General features: G+C 45.8%; 1 protein-coding gene across 1 annotated transcript in view; it reads left to right on the top strand.

The window, feature by feature from the left end:
• The window catches only part of KCNK10 (potassium two pore domain channel subfamily K member 10), a 123,040-nt gene that overhangs the window by 53,026 nt on the left and 53,017 nt on the right, over positions 1-16,997 (top strand). Inside the window, exon 2 of the mRNA XM_058567491.1 lies at positions 4,142-4,476. Coding sequence (XP_058423474.1) covers positions 4,142-4,476 — 335 coding nt within the window. The remainder of the gene's footprint in view (positions 1-4,141; positions 4,477-16,997) is intronic.

Genomic DNA, 16,997 nt, shown 5'->3' with positions numbered 1-16,997 from the left:
ACTGAGAGACACAGGACTCCCCAGGTGGCCATCTTTGGCTCAAGAACTCTTTGATGGCCATGCTGAACCTTCCTTAGGCTGAAGATGGTCTAGGACGCTTATACTCATCCTTCCTTCCCTCTCTCCTTTACTTGGAGTCAGGCTCACAGTGTATCTGATGGCTGTGCTGGCCTGGCTCCCTCCCATTTTCTCTCACGTCTGCGCTTCCTCTAATAAAATGCATGCACCTTTAATCTCCTCTTGGCGTCTGCTTCTGGGAGGACCTGGACTCAGGCAGGGGGATAATACCTCAAGGTGAGGACCACATGCACTGAGGTAAGCAAAGTGTTTATGAGAGCAATGGGCACAAAGTAAGTGCCCAGGAAGTGGTGGAAACTCCTGATACCTTCACCATCACCACCACCACCGTCATCATCATCTGGCCGATTTGGCTTCTTTGCTGGCTTCAGGCATGAAGCGCTCCAGTGGCACATCCCAGGTCACAAGGCAACTTGGTATTAGAGTGAGAGCAGCTATGGTTTCTGAGGAGAGGAAATGGATTAATTAAAACACCTTTTGAAAACTTATCCAACTTAAGGAAAAGGTGCAAACTGAATCTTTTTCCAGCCATCGAAATGTGCAGTCATCTTTGCTAAAGCAATCAACTCCGGTTTTAGTCAAATGCACAAAAGGTTTTGTGACCTTCTGGTCCCTGCCAGCACTTTTGATACCTACAAATACACTCTAATCAGTAAACCAGGGCAGCTTGTCTGCTGTTCCCCAGAACCCTGTGGGGGTTAAAAACAAAAGGGGGGGGCTGTTATTATTCACATTTCGCAGATAAGGAAACAGAGAAACTAAGTGACGGTTTCAAGGTCACCCAGGCACGGATGGGTTTGGGACTGAATCTCTGGTTTCTGCTCCTGGTGCTTTGGAAACTCAGGAGTTGGTGGATTTGGCTCAAACTCTGGTCCCAGGGACAGTCTGTTAGTAAACTGGCACAAGGAACTGGTCTGAAAAGACCTTTCTCAAGCCCAATTCTGCCCAGCCTCTAGGATGCTAGAAGCCCTGGAACCATCCATGATGCAGGTCAGTGGAGGAGACCTGGCTCCAACTGGGTTCCATGTTCAAGGCCATCATTTGTCACCCGGTGAGGCTTCATCCTAGTGTTTGTTACCTGGTGCTGTGGAGTATGTTCCTTAAGCAGACTGTCAACACCTTGAAGCTGGGAGGGACCACAGCACAGCCCCATTTGGTGCTAAATCAATGCTTGTTATTGAGGGTGGTGGTGATGCTGATGGGGCTTTTGTTTATAGTCTGAAAGAGGTATCAACAACAACAACAGAAAATAGACATTTGCTCTATGCCAGGCCCTGTGGCAAGATATGGAGATCCAATGATTAAAAGACAAGCGTTCTGACTCCAAGGAGTTCATAGGCTCGTGGGGAGATGGTCATGCCGAGTCTGCCTGGAGAGTCCAGGACGACTTCATAGAGGAGGCAGCTTAGAGCTGAGACTGAGGGTGGTGGGAGATTGCCAGGCAGATGCAGGTGGGGAGGGGGCTCCTGGCAGAAGGAGCACCCATAAAGCTGTGGAGGTGTGAACAGGGCACTGCTGTGTTGGAGGACCTGCTATTCAGCATTGCTGGAATGTCAAATTGTTTTCCACTTAACACCACTCATCCAGATTGTGTGTGTTGGATATGCTGACACACCTTCCCTCCTTCCATACTTCATTCATTTAATCAACCATCATCGATTGGCCACCCTCTGTGTGCCAGGCACCATGCAGGACACTGGGGTACAGAGGTGAGGGGTAGGCATGGTGCCTGTTCTCCTGAACGAGTAAACAGGCTCTAACGAGAGCACAGGGCATTGAGTGGGGGCCAAGGGAGACCTAATTTAGTGGGAGTGTATTAGTTTCCTGTCGCTGCTGTAAGAAATTGCCACAAGCTTAGTGGCTTAAAACAACACAGATTTATTATCTCATGGTTCTAGAGTTCAGAAGTTCAAAATCCACCTCACTGGGCTGAAATTAAAGTGTAGGCAGGGCTGGATCCTTCTGGAGGCTCTAGGGCAGAATCTGTTCCTTGTCTTTCCCAGCTTCTAGGGGCTGACTGCATCTCTTGGCTCGTGGCCTCATCACTCTGACCTCTGCTTCTGTCCTTGCATTTTTTTCTCTCTGATCCTCCTACCTCCCTTATATAAGGACATTTGTGATTACGTTGGGCTCACCCGGATAATCCAGGGTAATCTCCCCATCTCAAGATCCTTAACTTAATCACATCTGCAAAGTCCCTTTGGCCGTGTAAGGTAACCTAGGTCCCAGGGATTAGAATGTGGACATCTTTGGGGGTCATTATTCTGCTGACCACAGAGGGAGCAGGGGAGAGGGGAGGAGGTGCTTCCAGAAGTGGCATTTAACTCCAGACTTATGGGTCAGAAGGTGGGTGAAAGTGGATGCGGGGAGGTCACTTAAGAGGCTGCTGGATTGGTCTAGGCAAGACGTGATGCTGGCCCGGATGAGGCTGGTGGCCATGGGCATGGTGAGAGGCACAAGGCATTGAGATAACAGTGAGGAGGTCGAATGAATGGGAAATGCGGGCAAGGCTGCAAGAAAGCCACCCTAGACAAGGCTCACCTTCTCAGTATCAACAATGGAAAGTGGGAACCCGAATGTAGCGTCTTTAGGGAAGGGTTAGCAAGAACATAGTGCCCAGGCTGAATTGTCAAGTCTTTCAATCAGAGATTCCAGAGAGTTTTGTGTTCGTTTTAAATCAGAAGAAAGTGTAACATTTAATGATTTTATTTGATGGAATATTATACAATGAAAGGCTGATGTTCAGCTTGGTTTCCAAAGGGAAAAGCCGATTTTGAGGCTCTAGGAGGAAAGGAAGATGTTTACGAACCTAGATTCCTCGAGGTGGCCACCCCTCTGGCCAGCTGGTGTTGGGGTCATTGGTGTTTTGAACAAGGAGTGACATTCCTGCGCTTTTATTTACCCCGAGTTTCCCTGGGCAGAGATTGAGCAGTTTAGCTCTCACGAGTGGAATTGTTTTCCCCACTTCAGTAATTAGGTTTGTTGTCTCAATATCTTATTTACACAGCAGCCAGGCTGCACCATGACAGAGGCCATAGTAAGCATTAGTATAATAGAGGGAGAACAAAATCGAAGTGAAGCGGCCGTGCGCTGCTGCAGATTTCTGAAATGCATGAGAGCATTATGTGTGCGACACGACCCTGAACTTCCTGCCGTTCCAGAAAAGCCTCCAGCTTAACATATTTATTTCCAAGGTAATGAAATTGCCCTTACAGAGACCAGGGACCTTTGAGAATTTGATGTGTTCTGAAAACCAGGGGAAATTTCCTTTCCAATGGCTTCTTATTGGAAGAAAATAGAAGAAAAATTCTATTATGAATAGATCAGGAGTGATTACATCTAAGTCATCGCGTTTTCTATTGAGGAATATGTTTAGTATCTATTTTATTATTCTTATTTTTTCAGGACAGCAAGTTAATTCCCTCATTACGGACACCTTTCTTTTTCTTCACCTTTAGTAGTCTTCAGAAACCCAAACTTTCTTTACTGTGTCTGATTTTTGACTCATCTCCCTTAGAGCAAGCTTATCCTTCCCTTTTTTTTTTTGTTTTATGACCACAGCCCTGGATAAAAGAGACTTTCAAACTTGCTGGTTGTTCTCTCTTCTCTGCGCTTGGTATCACCTAGCCCTCAGTAGCTGGGAATCCCTGTCTTATTTGTTTCCTCTCCAAGTTAAGCAGTATGTCTATTTTTCAAATATGATGATTTACAGTGTATCTTACACATTGTTTAAACCAGGAAGCTAAGGGAAGAGATGAATTATAAATAACAGAGACATGGTTTTCAAATTTGGACCCTTGTAGAGAAGTAGAAGCATTTCAAACTCAATTAATAATAATTTTTTTTTAAAAAAACTAGGACTCCTGGTCTTATTTTTTTAGAACTCAAACAGGCACCTAGCAACTGATCAAATTCCCTCAATGTGGACTTGGTGAACTAATTTTTAATCCTCACATTTGAGAGCTGGCTTGAGAAAGAGATCTGTAGTTTGTTTCTGACAAGTTTTGTGTTTTGCATTTGTAAACAAGCTCTCTTTTCCCCTCTCCCCCACCCTGTTTCTCAGTGGCCGTTCCTGCGGCAGTGCCCCCGGTGTGTCAGCCCAAGGGTGCCACTAACGGGCACTACCCGGCCCCACGCCTCTCCATCTCCTCCCGAGCCACGGTGGTAGCCAGGATGGAAGGCACCTCCCAGGGGGGCCTGCAGACCGTCATGAAGTGGAAAACAGTGGTTGCTATCTTTGTGGTCGTGGTGGTCTACCTCGTCACTGGCGGTCTTGTCTTCCGGGCATTGGAGCAGCCCTTCGAGAGCAGCCAGAAGAATACCATCGCCTTGGAGAAGGCAGAATTCCTGCGGGATCATATCTGTGTGAGCCCACAGGAGCTGGAGACATTGATCCAGGTGAGCAGGGGTGAGTCAACCGTAGAACAACCTGTGGGGAGAGAGGACAGTATTCATTTTGTCTTTCTGGGTCCCTGAGTTTTGCCTTTGGTTGAGATGCTCCCGATGGTCAGGGAGGTCCTCAGTGGGGAGGTGACATTTGAGCTGAGACCTCACAGCAGCCAGAGAGTGAGGCATGTGACGATGTGGGGGAAGCGGGGGGGCACACATGCAATGGCCCCAACAAAGGAGCAGGCTGTGTTCTGCATCACCTGATTTTGGATGTGGTGGCAGAGACAGCAGCAGGCAAAAGGGCTTTGGGTTTTCAAATTCAAGTCCACCTATGTATGCTGATTAACTTCCTGGTTCTGAAGTCTGTGTGAGATGCTGGGGAAGCCAAAGATGCCCTAGAAGCCAAAGAAAGAAAGAATTTTAAATAAGCAGGGATGTATTAACCAGCACAAGGTGAATGAGGAAGGAGTAGAGAAAAGGCCACCAGATATGAGATGAGGAGGCTGTTGGTGACTTGGGAGAGCCATTTTGGTGGATTTATGGGGATGAAATAATAAGGATAGCAGTAATAGTAATAATTAAGGTTGCTGTTTTTGAACACTTATTGTGTGTCACACACTGTGCTAAGGCCCTTACATACCTTAGATATTAAAGAAAAAGGATCCATTAAAACATGGCGGCAGAAAACTTTGGGCTACCACCTATAGAAACAAGGCAATGAAAGCAGAGGGCGGAAGTGGCCTTGGCAGGGGTGAGCTGTGGTTGGGAAGGGCTGTGGGAGAGCAGAGAGTCATCTAAGGTGGTGTCATGGGAGGAAATGAAACAGGAAGCCTGACAAGTCTGTGGAAGGCAGAGAGAACTGAGTCCTAGGAGGAGGAAAGAAAAATGGTTGGGAGCCCAGTTGGAGGGCTTCACCTTGGAGGTGAGGAGGATGGTTGCCTCTAGGCTGAAGTTTGATTTCCTTTCCTCCACACCCTCCTGAACCATGAAGAGTAGGTCATGGTGGAAGGCGGTGACGTTTATGGAGGCAAGGGAGAGTCTTGTCTTTCTGGGGCTTCTAACGTTTGGAAGGCAGAGGGATAGAAAAGATAGCTTCCACAATTCCTTTTGGCTCTGGGATTATCTGCATTAAATTCTAATGGCTACTGCCATCTAGGATTCTGTAAGATTTGGAAGACTGGGCTGATTTATTATGTATGTACGTATTTATTTCAAACTACACTGATAGCGTAGGGGAATTCTGAGGCTACTTATGATCTGGCACCTTTGTAGTAATCGTATACTTTTAAATTAGTTTTGATAATCTGACTTGACTCTTAAATAAGTAAAAATACACATTTTTTTCCCCTGGGAGTAAGTAAGATTTCACATCTATGCCCTACAATTTTTGTTAAACAATAAAACTTTTAAATGCTAAAACCCAAGGGCAGTGTTGCATATCACTCTTTCTTGGATGGCTTTGTCTTTTTTTTTCTTTTCAGGAGAAAATGCTACCAAATGTGGTGATGATAGTGCTGTACTAATCTGTGCCAGATTTAAGGCCTGGAAGGCCATAGAGAATGGAGGAAATAATTCTGGAGTAGTTTTAACTAAGAATGGAATTACACTTATACATGTTGTTGTGATCTTTTTATTTAGTTGCAACACATATAATAACCTAAAAGATGGTCTGATGTGAATCTAGATTCATACTTGAATTTCCTTCCTTAGACAGTGAGGTCTTGAGGAAAGGGATCATGTCTTTTTATCTTTACATCCATGTACAGCCCATGCATTGCTTTGCATCTAATTATTGCTCAATAGAGAAATGCTTTTGGAATGAGATATCAAACTAAATCTATAACATTAGTGATGCCATGAGATATCCGAGCTTATTCATGCATTTGTTTATTAATACAGTATTTCTGTATTGCCCATTCTTTGGCTCTTTCCTTTATGAAAGAGCTCAGAGGCCAGAATGAAGGGCAGGATGTGGGTGTGTAGAGGTTCTAATTTCGGTACTGCCATTAAGACCCATCCCATATTTTGACCTCAAAGCTTTCTCTGTGAAATGAAGTGTGTGCGTGTATGTGTGTGCCCTTAAGATCATTTTTATAAAGATTAAAAAAGCTACCCTTTATGAGGCAGATGTTATGAGCTAGGCACCTTACGCCCATTATCTCATTTAATCTTGCTGTCAGCACTCTAAGTTGGTATTATAATGCCCATTTTCCTGAGGATGAGAAAACTGATGCTAAAAAGAGGTTGAGTAACTTTCCAGTCACCAAAGTGGCAAAGCTGGGATTCAAAGTGAGGTCTGTCTGACTTTACCCTGCCTCACCCGATGAGTCTACAAGCCCTTTAAAGAGGTCTTGCTTTATCATAAGCTCAACTCTCTCTCAAACATTTGCTTTATGTTTAACATTTTCTGGAATTTTAGCAGAACTCAAAAAACATTGGAGTTCCTTGCTCCCTAACAGAAAGCTTTTCTCTATTTCTTACCCCTGAATCCATTATCAGTCCTGGACCTGTGATACTTTAAGATCTCCATCTACTCTGATTTAAGGATTTATACTTGTGTTTATCTACAGTTTTTGTAGGTTAAGCAGGTTTAAATGCTGAACCAGTGTCAACCAAGAATCACATCATTATGATTTACCCTTCAGTTCATTGATTTTTTCATAGGATAAAAATGTCCACACTTATGGACCAGGGGAGCATTCTCTCACTTTATGCTTCTGAGCAGCACTGTATATAGTGCTCATAAGAAACATAGTATTTGGGAGGGTTTTCAGTGTGATGTATTCTAAGCTGGAAAAATAGTGTTATTGTATCTCACCAAAGACTGAAAGGAGTGACTGATAGGTAGAAAATTAGATCTATGGTATTTATCTGGTAAAGTCAGGCCTCTTGGCTGGATTGAGTGATGCCTCTTAAAGCTAAGTTGGAAGGTGTGATTTATGTTATTAATAGCAACAACAGGGTAACCAGCACAGCTTAACCCCATGCAATGCCTGGGGAGCGATTTTCCAATGAATTAAACTACTCTACAGGTACCGTGGGATTCCAGAGGAGACTGAAGCCTCACTGTCCCTGAAAAGTGAAGAAAGATAGATTGCTGTTATGGAGGAGACTGTCTCATTCATTCATTCATCCATCGATCCATCGCTCCATCCATCCATCCATCCATCCATCCATCCATCCATCTGTTCATTCTTTAAATTACTGTTGAACTCTGGTTGTATCAGGTAACATGCTAGGTGTTGGGGATGGACCAGATGAGAATATGACACACCTTGAACAAGTTACTAACCTCTCTGTGATCCTGTTTTATGATCAATAAAATGTGTCTAAAATCCGCCACCCTTAGGGTATTGAGAAGATTAAATTCTATAATTTATGAAAAGGACTTTGAACTATGCTTGGTGCATGGCGAGTGCTCAAAAAAAGATAGCTATTGCTGCTGCTGCTGTTAATAGTACTACTCCAGGAACTCAGAGTTGCAGGCAGTAGTTTTTAGTGGGTAAGGGGTTTGTCTCCAGGGGGCATCTGACAATATCTGGAGACATTTTTGGTTGTCAAAACTGGAGAGGTGCTTTAGACTTCTAGTGGGCAGAGGCCAGAGATGCTGCTAAACATCCTACCAGGCACAGCATCGCCTCTCATCACAAAGAATTATCATCCAGGGGCCGGCCCAGTGGCGTAGCGGTTAAGTGCGCGCGCTCTGCTGTGGCGGCCCCGGGTTCGCAGGTTCAGATTCCGGGCGCGCACCCACGCACCACTTGTCAAGCCATGCTGTGGCGGTGTCCCATATAAAGTAGAGGAAGACGGGCAGAGATGGTAGCCCAGGGCCAGTCTTCCTCAGCAAAAAGAGGAGGATTGGCATCGGATGTTAGCTCAGGGCTGATCTTCCTCACAAATAATAAAAAAATAAAAAAAAAGAGTTATCATCCAGTCTAACATGTCAATAGGTTGAGAAACCCTGGAGGAAGAGGCATGTAAACCAATAATTGAAATTCATTGGAATGGAGCTATTTGAAGTATGTAGAAAAATGGGAGCCCCAGTGAGGCAAACGGGAGATTTTGTGGCTATCTCCTTTCATCCCCACAACTATTCTATGAATTTAGTCTTTCGTGCCCATTTACAGATGAAGAAACTGAGGCAGCAGGAGGTGAAGTTACATGCTCAGGGTCACCTGGTTAGGATTCACTCCTGGGCAGTCTGACGCATATCCCAGGTTCTCAACCACCACACATAGAACAGAAACGTGGAATAGGGGAGGGGTTCATTCGGTAGGCCATGGTGAAGGGAATCCCAATGGCATATGAAGCCTGTTGAGGGTGCTGCAAGCGGTTAGTGTGGCTTGAGCTGAGAGGTGTAGGAAGTGGTGGTAGGAGATGAGGCTGGGGAAGGGGGGTTGCTGGATTTGGGAGGTGCCCAGAGAGCCTTGCTGAGGAGTTTGGCCTTTGTGCTGTGGGAAGTGAGGAGTCACTGAAAGATTTAAGCAAGGTAATGATGGAAATTTTCTGTTGGAAAAATAACTCTTTTAGCAGTGGGGAAGTTGGGTTGGAGGAAGGAGAAGTTGGAGGAAGGAAGACCAACGTGAAGAATACTGCAACATCCTACGTGAGAGATGCTTAGACACCGAGAAGGAGCCACATTTAAGAGAGGCCGACAAAGAAAACTTGAAAATGGCTCATTCCCCATTCAGCCAAGATTTCTAGAGTGCCTGCTCTGTGCTCCACTTCCCTGCCCGTTCAAGCAGAGGCCACGTAGGCAGCGTCACCTGGAGATAAACAACCAGACTCTGGAGTCAACCTTCCCGTGATAAATTTCTCGCCTGCTTCCGGGCTGTGTGACATGAGCAAGCAGAGGTCACCCCGGGTCTCAGCTTCCCCCCGCAAGATGGAGATTGTGATAAGAGTGTCTACCTGTGAGGGTGACCTGAGGATTAAACAAAAAAGCTCACTTACTTTTAGCTATTGTGATTGCTACTATTAATTTTTTAGGGAAGGCAGAAAAAAAGAGAACCAGAAAGCCTCTAACGTATGTGCATCCTGGGGTTCTACTAAGGGAAAAGAGAAGAAAGTTCCTGAAATGCCCTTTTGGGCTTCAAATCCTAAATTTTCTAATTGACAAATTTTTTCAGTTTGCTTCTCCTGTTAAAGTATAAAGTCCCCTTCACAGAAATTGCTCCCCGGAGTGCTGGGTTGGGCTGCTTACCCCATCCTGCTGTATCTTTGTGGCTTGAGCCCAGGGAAGCAGCAGTAGCAATTTTCTATTCCATTTAGAGGGCTCACCCCAGCCACCTAGATAATCGTCTTTATCCTGAGCTTTGGTGGGGACTCTCAGCCTCAAATCTATTAAATACACACGGGGCGGGCTGCACCGACCTGTTTCCCCTGATCGTTCCTCTGTGTGATTTGAGACACAATGGGATGACCACTGATTCCAAGATATGACTGAGTGAAGGAGCCTGTATCCTCTGTGCCTGGTTGCTATTTAAACCCTCCCCGCCCCCACGAGGCGCGTGGGTCTTCCAGTTTGGCGCCCCGGGGCAAGCCACTTAACCCGAGCTGGGCCTCGGCAGTTCAGCCCATAGAGGACACATAAGCTCCATCCATCTCTAGAATCTTACCCCTGAGACGACTGAGGGAGTCTGCAGATGGCAGTAATAGGGAGATTTCCCGCAGAGCTGCTGTAATGATAAAAAATAGCTCCCACGTATTGGTTATTTACTTTCCTCTAGGCACCGTTCTCCGGGCATCAGTCCTTGAGCTCATTTCACTCTTACAACGAGCCTACAGGGAGGTTCTGACGTCATCATTCCATTGTATGGGTGAGCAAATAAATTCTAAGAAGCTAAGTAACTTGCCCAAATTAAGTAACAGCCAGTAAGTGGTTAAACTGGGATTTGAGCCTTGGGATGCCTGACTCCAGAGACCATATGTCTAACCATTGTGCTTTTCTGCTCACTGGTGTAGATAGTGACTATCCCCTATACTGTGTCTGGGACTTTTCTGAAAGCTTTTACTCCAAGGCAAAGACTGGAGAGAGAAGGAAAAATCACTAGGGATTTTGACTGTCTTTCTGGATTTGGGCTGTCTGACACGGTACTGTTGTACCCCAAATGTGGACTATTGTGTTTTCAAAGAAGGCGGTATCAAGGGGGGGAAGGAGCATGGGCATTAGGGACCAGTAGACTTGGTACCTCCCACCACTGAACCTAAGGCTCCTCCCCCTATTAAGGGGATGGGACAGTCCCTCTCATCCGGGACATTGGGAGGAGTGAATGAGATAACCCACATAAAGTGCCTAGCAGAGTGTCGCGTGTATAGCGGTCATTCAGGAAACGTTATTTCCTTTCTCCTGTTCCATCTTTCTTTTCCAAAGTAAAGTGCAGGGGATGGAATTGAACAGACAATGGAAAGCATACCTGGAGTACTTGCATTTCTTTGGCAGTGGAATAAAGTAAACTGAATATGTTTTTGAAGTCACAGTTTCCATGAACTTGATTGGATAGTCACTCCATCCCAAGAACTTCTCTATCAGTGATGCTCTCACATGCCACAATTGCTTACTTCCCTGTCCCCAATACCATTGTCTTAGAAACATCTCTGGTGACTGGTCTTGGAGAAAGCAGTAAAACATTCCTCTTTGTAATCTTCAGAGAATAAAATCACGAGGCTGCCTCACTGACTGACAGGGGAAGGGACGGCTGCTCAGCCTGTGTGGATGATGATCTGTACAGCCTTTGTCAGGCAGTGAATTCTTAGATGTTTTAAGACTTGGAATGACTTCAGTGTAGCTCGTGTGGTCACATGACTGGGGGTGCTCTGGGGAATAGCCACGTTGAAGGGAAGGGTGTTTTGTGGGAATAGGTTTAGTGTGGAGTGAGGCGCCCACCAGAGAGGACGTGGGATTCTCCATTCTAAGCGCCTAGTTGAAGCTCAAGCAGCAAGGAGTCCGCTCTCACTGGAGAGCGTCGCTGGGAGGTAGCTTGGTGTATCCCCCCAGAGAGAGCAGGTCACCTCGCTGTCTAGAGGGCTGACTGTTTTCCCTGGCATACTTCAGCCTCTCCTCCATGAGTTACTTAACTTCTCAGAACCCTCTTGACCTCAAAATGGGCACCTTCTACTCATAGTAGCTTCTTGGAAGAAATTCTGAAGCTTTCGTCTGCCTGGCATGTGCTAGGTCTGGAATTTCCTGAAAGTATAAGCCTTTGGCATGGGGGGTAGGGGATCCCTTCTCATCCTACTATGTGTCCCCCTCCTTGACTGGTTCCATGACTTTCTATGTTGGTGAATAGGGCCTTTGCCCCTGGTTTTATGATCTCTTAGGGATTTTTATCCTTTGCTAATAAATGATTAGAGTCTTAGATACTTTGCTCAGTACTCGAGCCTCTAGCTGTGTTTGAAGAATATTATTTGACACCATTTATTAAGCACTGACTTGGTGCGGGCTCAAGGGTAGGCAGTTTACATATATTCCTGAGCTTCACTTTTCACTTCCCATTATCCCAAGAGGTAGAGAGGTAGCCACTGCTACTGCCCCAGTTTACAGAGGCTAGGGACCTCAGTCAAGTTCCCGCAGCTAGCTAGTGGCAAAAATGGGACTAGAGTCTGGATCTCTCTGACCCCGAAGCCCCTCTCTCTTAATCAGGCTCTGTCCTTGGCTTGACATGATGGGGCCAGAGAGGGCGTAATTGTATCAAGACAGATTCCTCCTGACTAAGGCAAAATCCACTCAAACGACCTGATGGGAAAGCTCCTTCGTGAGAGTCAGTGCTTGCCTTCTGACACAGAGCCCCCTCCTCCTTTCTCCCCTGGATTTGTAACCTTCCCAACATACAGAGAGCATCTGTGCCAAGGCCAGGCTCTGGACTGTGGCATCTGGCGTACTGACTCATTCCACTGGCTGTGCTCTCTGGGCCTGACTCCACCAGGCTTTGGTGGAGGAGGGGTTAATTTAAGATATGGGCAGCTGCATGAGAAGACTGGGTACAACGTTGTGGTCCTGGGCATGGACCTTTGATGTTGTCATGGTGACCAAAGCTGCTCTCCTGCAGATAAGGGGAGGGTCGGAGATGATGAGCTGCCAAACCGTTCTCTTCAGAAGCAGGAGATGCTGGTTGATTTGCAAGACCCATGAACATTTCCCAAGGCTGTGACATTTACCATTCTTTTCTTCTGCCAAGCCCCAAATCACTCACTCACTCGCTTACTCACTCACTCATTCATTCATTAATTCAACAAATTTATTGATTGCCTACTGTGTGCTAGACTCTGTGTGCTAAGTACTGAGGACAAAATGGTGAATAAAAGACAGATATGGTCCCTCACCTCTTGGAGGTTATAGGTGAATCGCCAAACATCCCAGTTTTTGTGGTTCTGGAGTAATTGTTAATAGTGCCCCTTTCTCAAAAGTGTCCTGGTTTGAAAGATAAATTATATGGTCACCCTACTGATAGATAGTGGGAGAGGCAAATCTTGTGCATATAATCACACAAATAAGTGTAAATAAAACCAGGATGAATGCTGCAGAGGAGAGGGAGATAGAGCCCCGGGGCATGTGAGCAGGAGAATGACTTAGTAGGATGGAGATTCTAGGCAGAAGGAGCTGAGTGCCCACGCCCCACGGTAGAAGGAAGCCAGGAGGTCTGAGGACTTGGGAGAGGGGGGCATATGTGGCTGGAGGTCAGTTAGCAAGGGGAACTTGGTAGGCATTTACACCGGAGATAGGTGGGGGCCAAACCGTGCAGGCCTGATGTTGGATTTTATCCCAAGAGCTCCGTGAAGCTATGGCTATCTTTCAAGCAGCAGGGTGACATGATCTGATCAATCAGTACATGGCCTTTTTGGTCCCTAATATAAACCCAGGGTAGCAATGGTAGTTAGGAGCTAATTTTAAGTCATTCATTCAACAATGAGACATTTATGGAGTCCAACTATGGCACTCTGCGAGGTGTTTTGCTCTGAATTTCTGATTTATCCTCAGAGATGCCAAAACTCAAGTGCTGGGGGAAGCCTTCCTAGACTCTCCATGGTGGATGGTGCCCTGGCTGGCCCCATAGCATCAAGCACTCGCATGTGACTCTGTACTTATTAGACTCTATTGAGGGATCATCATTTTTCACATCTGTCTCCATCCCATGACTGTGAGCTTTTTGAGGTTGAGTTTGCGTGTTTTTTTTTTTTGGTGAGGAAGATTGTCTCTGAGGTAACATCTGTTGCAAATCTTCCTCTTTTTGCTTGAGGAAGATTGTCCCTGAGCTAACATCTGTGCCAGTCTTCCTCTATTTTGTATATGGGATGCCTCCACAGCATGACTTGATGAGCAGTGTGTAGGTCCGTGCCTGGGATCTGAACCTGTGAACCCCGGGCCGCTGAAGCGGAGCACACGAACTTAGCAACTACGTCACCGGGGTGGCCCCGAGTCTGTGTCTTTTGTTGATCCATCCCTAATGCCTGGCACAGTAGCTGGCCCATAGAAGATGCTTAAGCTTCGAGGAATGAATGAATGGTGCTTTTTATATCTGGAATCTTGGAGACCAAGAGCCCTTCATTTAGAACCTTCACAGAAGCAATGCAGAAAATGATTTTTTTTCTGTGCAATAGAAGTCCTTTCTTTTTGGTCTGGTAGTCAAGAGTACTTCTCTCAAGTCATCTTTCTGTCTTCATGCATGAGCAGATTCCCTTGGTGTCTGTCGCCCCCAAAGCTTTACATATTTAGGAGGGTAATGATTTTAAGGAAAGTATGGCACCTGAGACATCTATTCAGCAGCCTGTGGAAATCCTTGCTGTAGTTGGAGTGCAGAGCCAGATAAGCCTTCTCCTTCCCTGCCCCGGGCTGTCCCTTCTTCCAGGTAGCCTTTTGTGCAGGTTTAGGCTGCAGCCCAGGCAGCAGGTGGCTTCTGGTGAGTGCAAGTTTGGGCTCTTTGTGACAAAGGACACAGCTCTGACGAGTTGAAGCAACTCCCCTTGGCTGTTGCCCTGAAGTCAGAGGCACTGCCCTTTCTCCAGCAAAGCGGTCATGCAGAAGATTGTTCAATGCGTGCAAGATCGGGCCTGCAGCCCCCGGCCTGTCTCTACGGGCCTCCGCTTCATTATTATTATTGTCTTTATCCCTGGGGTTGTTGATTCCATCGCTGTTTAGTGAAGAAGATCTAAAGCTTTTAAGCCAGAAATTAAAGAGCTAATGGAAACTAGCATGCCACTGGAAAAACGAATTTGCAAATGAGAACTCAATGTTCCAAAAAAAACTCCCATAAAAATAACAGAAAAACCCAGAAATGGATACTACTGTGTCCACATTTATGTACAAATGTGCGTGTGTTTGCTTCTCATTTAAAGTGAAGTGAAAATCTCATTTAACGAGATTTTTTTGGTGAGGAAGTGTCGCTCTGAGCTTACAGCTGTTGCCAATCTTCCTCCTTTTTTGCTTGAGGAAGATTAGCCCTGAGCTAACATCTGTGCCGGTCTTCCTCTGTTTTGTATGTGGGTCACTGCCACAGCATGCGCTTGATGAGTGGTGTAGGTCTGCACCCGGAATCTGAACCTGCGAACCTTGGCCGCCGAAGCGGAGCATGCTGGACTTAACCACTACGCCATGGGAACGGCTCCGCTGTGATTATTTTTATAAGTATTCTAGAGCTTTCTTTGAAGTCTCTGGGATTGTCTCCACTTCCTTGCTTGCCCCCTCATCAAACTGTGCTCATCAGAGAAAGGTGCCGGTAGTAGGTGCTGACATATTCTATTAGGGAACACTGGAAATGAAATATTAATTTGAGATTAATATTGAGCACTCAAGAGCAAGGAAGAGTCTAAGTAAATAGCTACAATGAAGACAAGATAGCAGAAGCCTCTCTTGTTCATGATGTTATTAATCATCTATAAAATTTCAGGCTTTCTCCAATGCAGTGTCAATGGAAGGAAAAGTAATCTTTGATTTAGCTCACACTGCAATGAATCAGAATTCCGGTAGCTGCTTTTGTAGCCTGGTAAATTTTTTCCCCCCAGAAACTGGACAGACTCATCTTTGATACGTAAAATCTCAAGTGCAGAGATAGCAGGGCATACATCAAGCATTCTCCTCAGGACGAGGGTGATTTCTCAACATCACTTGGCAAATTTGTTATTGTCTATACAGGCTGAGTCCAAACTGAGATGAAAGGTGACGGTTAGTTAGTCTGAGATTTTATTGATCTTATCAGAGCACATAAACGTCTCTTGCTTCCTTAGTGAGCTTGATGCTTTCCTTGTGGTTTAAAAGGTCTCTTATTTTGTCCTTCCATGTAGTCAAAGAGAGAGAGAAAATGAATTCTTCATTGTCAGGCACAATTTGGAAGATAAAAGAGCTCCCTGAAATATGGCCTGGTCCCACATGACAATATTTAGATAGTGTATATTCAGGTGCTAATGATTTGAATTCTAGAACATTCCTCCGTCCCCCCAAGAATTTAATAGTGGTAGCAGGGAAAGCTGGCTTGCCTAAGCATAGGCTGTGGAGGTGTGGTCTTGCTCATCTCCTTGCTCATCTTGAGTTTCTCTCTCTTATTCTCCAGTCTCCATTCGTCCTGTCCATTCTTCAGGCTGTAAAGTTCTGATGAAAGTCTGCTGCCCGGCCTTCAGGGGACCTGAGGAAAGGCTAATATTTGCACGTAATTGGATACTTAGGACAGCGGGAAAATAAACACCATAGTAATATTCACCATGGCACTAAAGGTGCCTCTGTCTTTACCTTTAATGGTCCAGCCTGGTTTTTTTTGAGTGTTTATTTGTGGGAGACTCTGAGGTGGGGCGGCTGTTATGACCAGTCCACTCAGGCCAGCACAGGCTTGACTGTCCTATTGGCCATCTGCCTGGGTGGGAGGCAAAGACATGTGTACATCCGTCCCCCTTCCTTTCTCCCTCCACCTCTCATAGACACTTGAGGGGTCCCAGCCTGGTGGGAGCCATCGTGCTGTCCCAGAGGCAGGGAGCTGGGCCAAGAGGGTCTGAGATGGGGAGAAAGAACGCAGAGGATGGAGAGAAGCTGCTTTCTAGCATTTGGGACGATGATCTTCCTGTTCACAATTCTAGCAGCATCTGCTTGCTAGCTTTGCCCTCCCTCTGTTTGAAATATTATGATGTGGCTTTGCACTTGGACATAAAATTACCCCCCCTTCCAGCCCCAGCATATTCAGTTCTGTTGCTCTAAAATATTTATATGTGAAATACTTCTGCAGCAGGAGAAATAAAAAGCAACTGTGGCAAACAAATTAATATCACGCTGCCATTTCTCACCTGAGGCCCCTCGGCCACAGATGTGTGAGGAGGTAGCAAGAGGCTGCTACCCTGTTATTGGGGTTTTGAATCATTAGCGGCATTTCTGAGTTGTGATGAATGTGGTCTGCCAATTGCCTTTCTCTGTCTCGCAGAGTTTGTGGCTTTTCCTCTGTCCATTCAGGGCTGAAAGTGTGCTCACTTTTAATACATTTATGAAGACACTTTCCACACCGGTCCCCTCATCTGGCCTCAACCTCTGGCTAACCATCTGCTTCATAAATCCC

This window comes from Diceros bicornis, chromosome 24 (assembly GCF_020826845.1).
Source record: "Diceros bicornis minor isolate mBicDic1 chromosome 24, mDicBic1.mat.cur, whole genome shotgun sequence".
NCBI lineage: Eukaryota > Metazoa > Chordata > Mammalia > Perissodactyla > Rhinocerotidae > Diceros > Diceros bicornis.
Note: the sequence above shows the minus strand (reverse complement) of the source record. Positions and strands in the feature narration are given on the sequence as shown.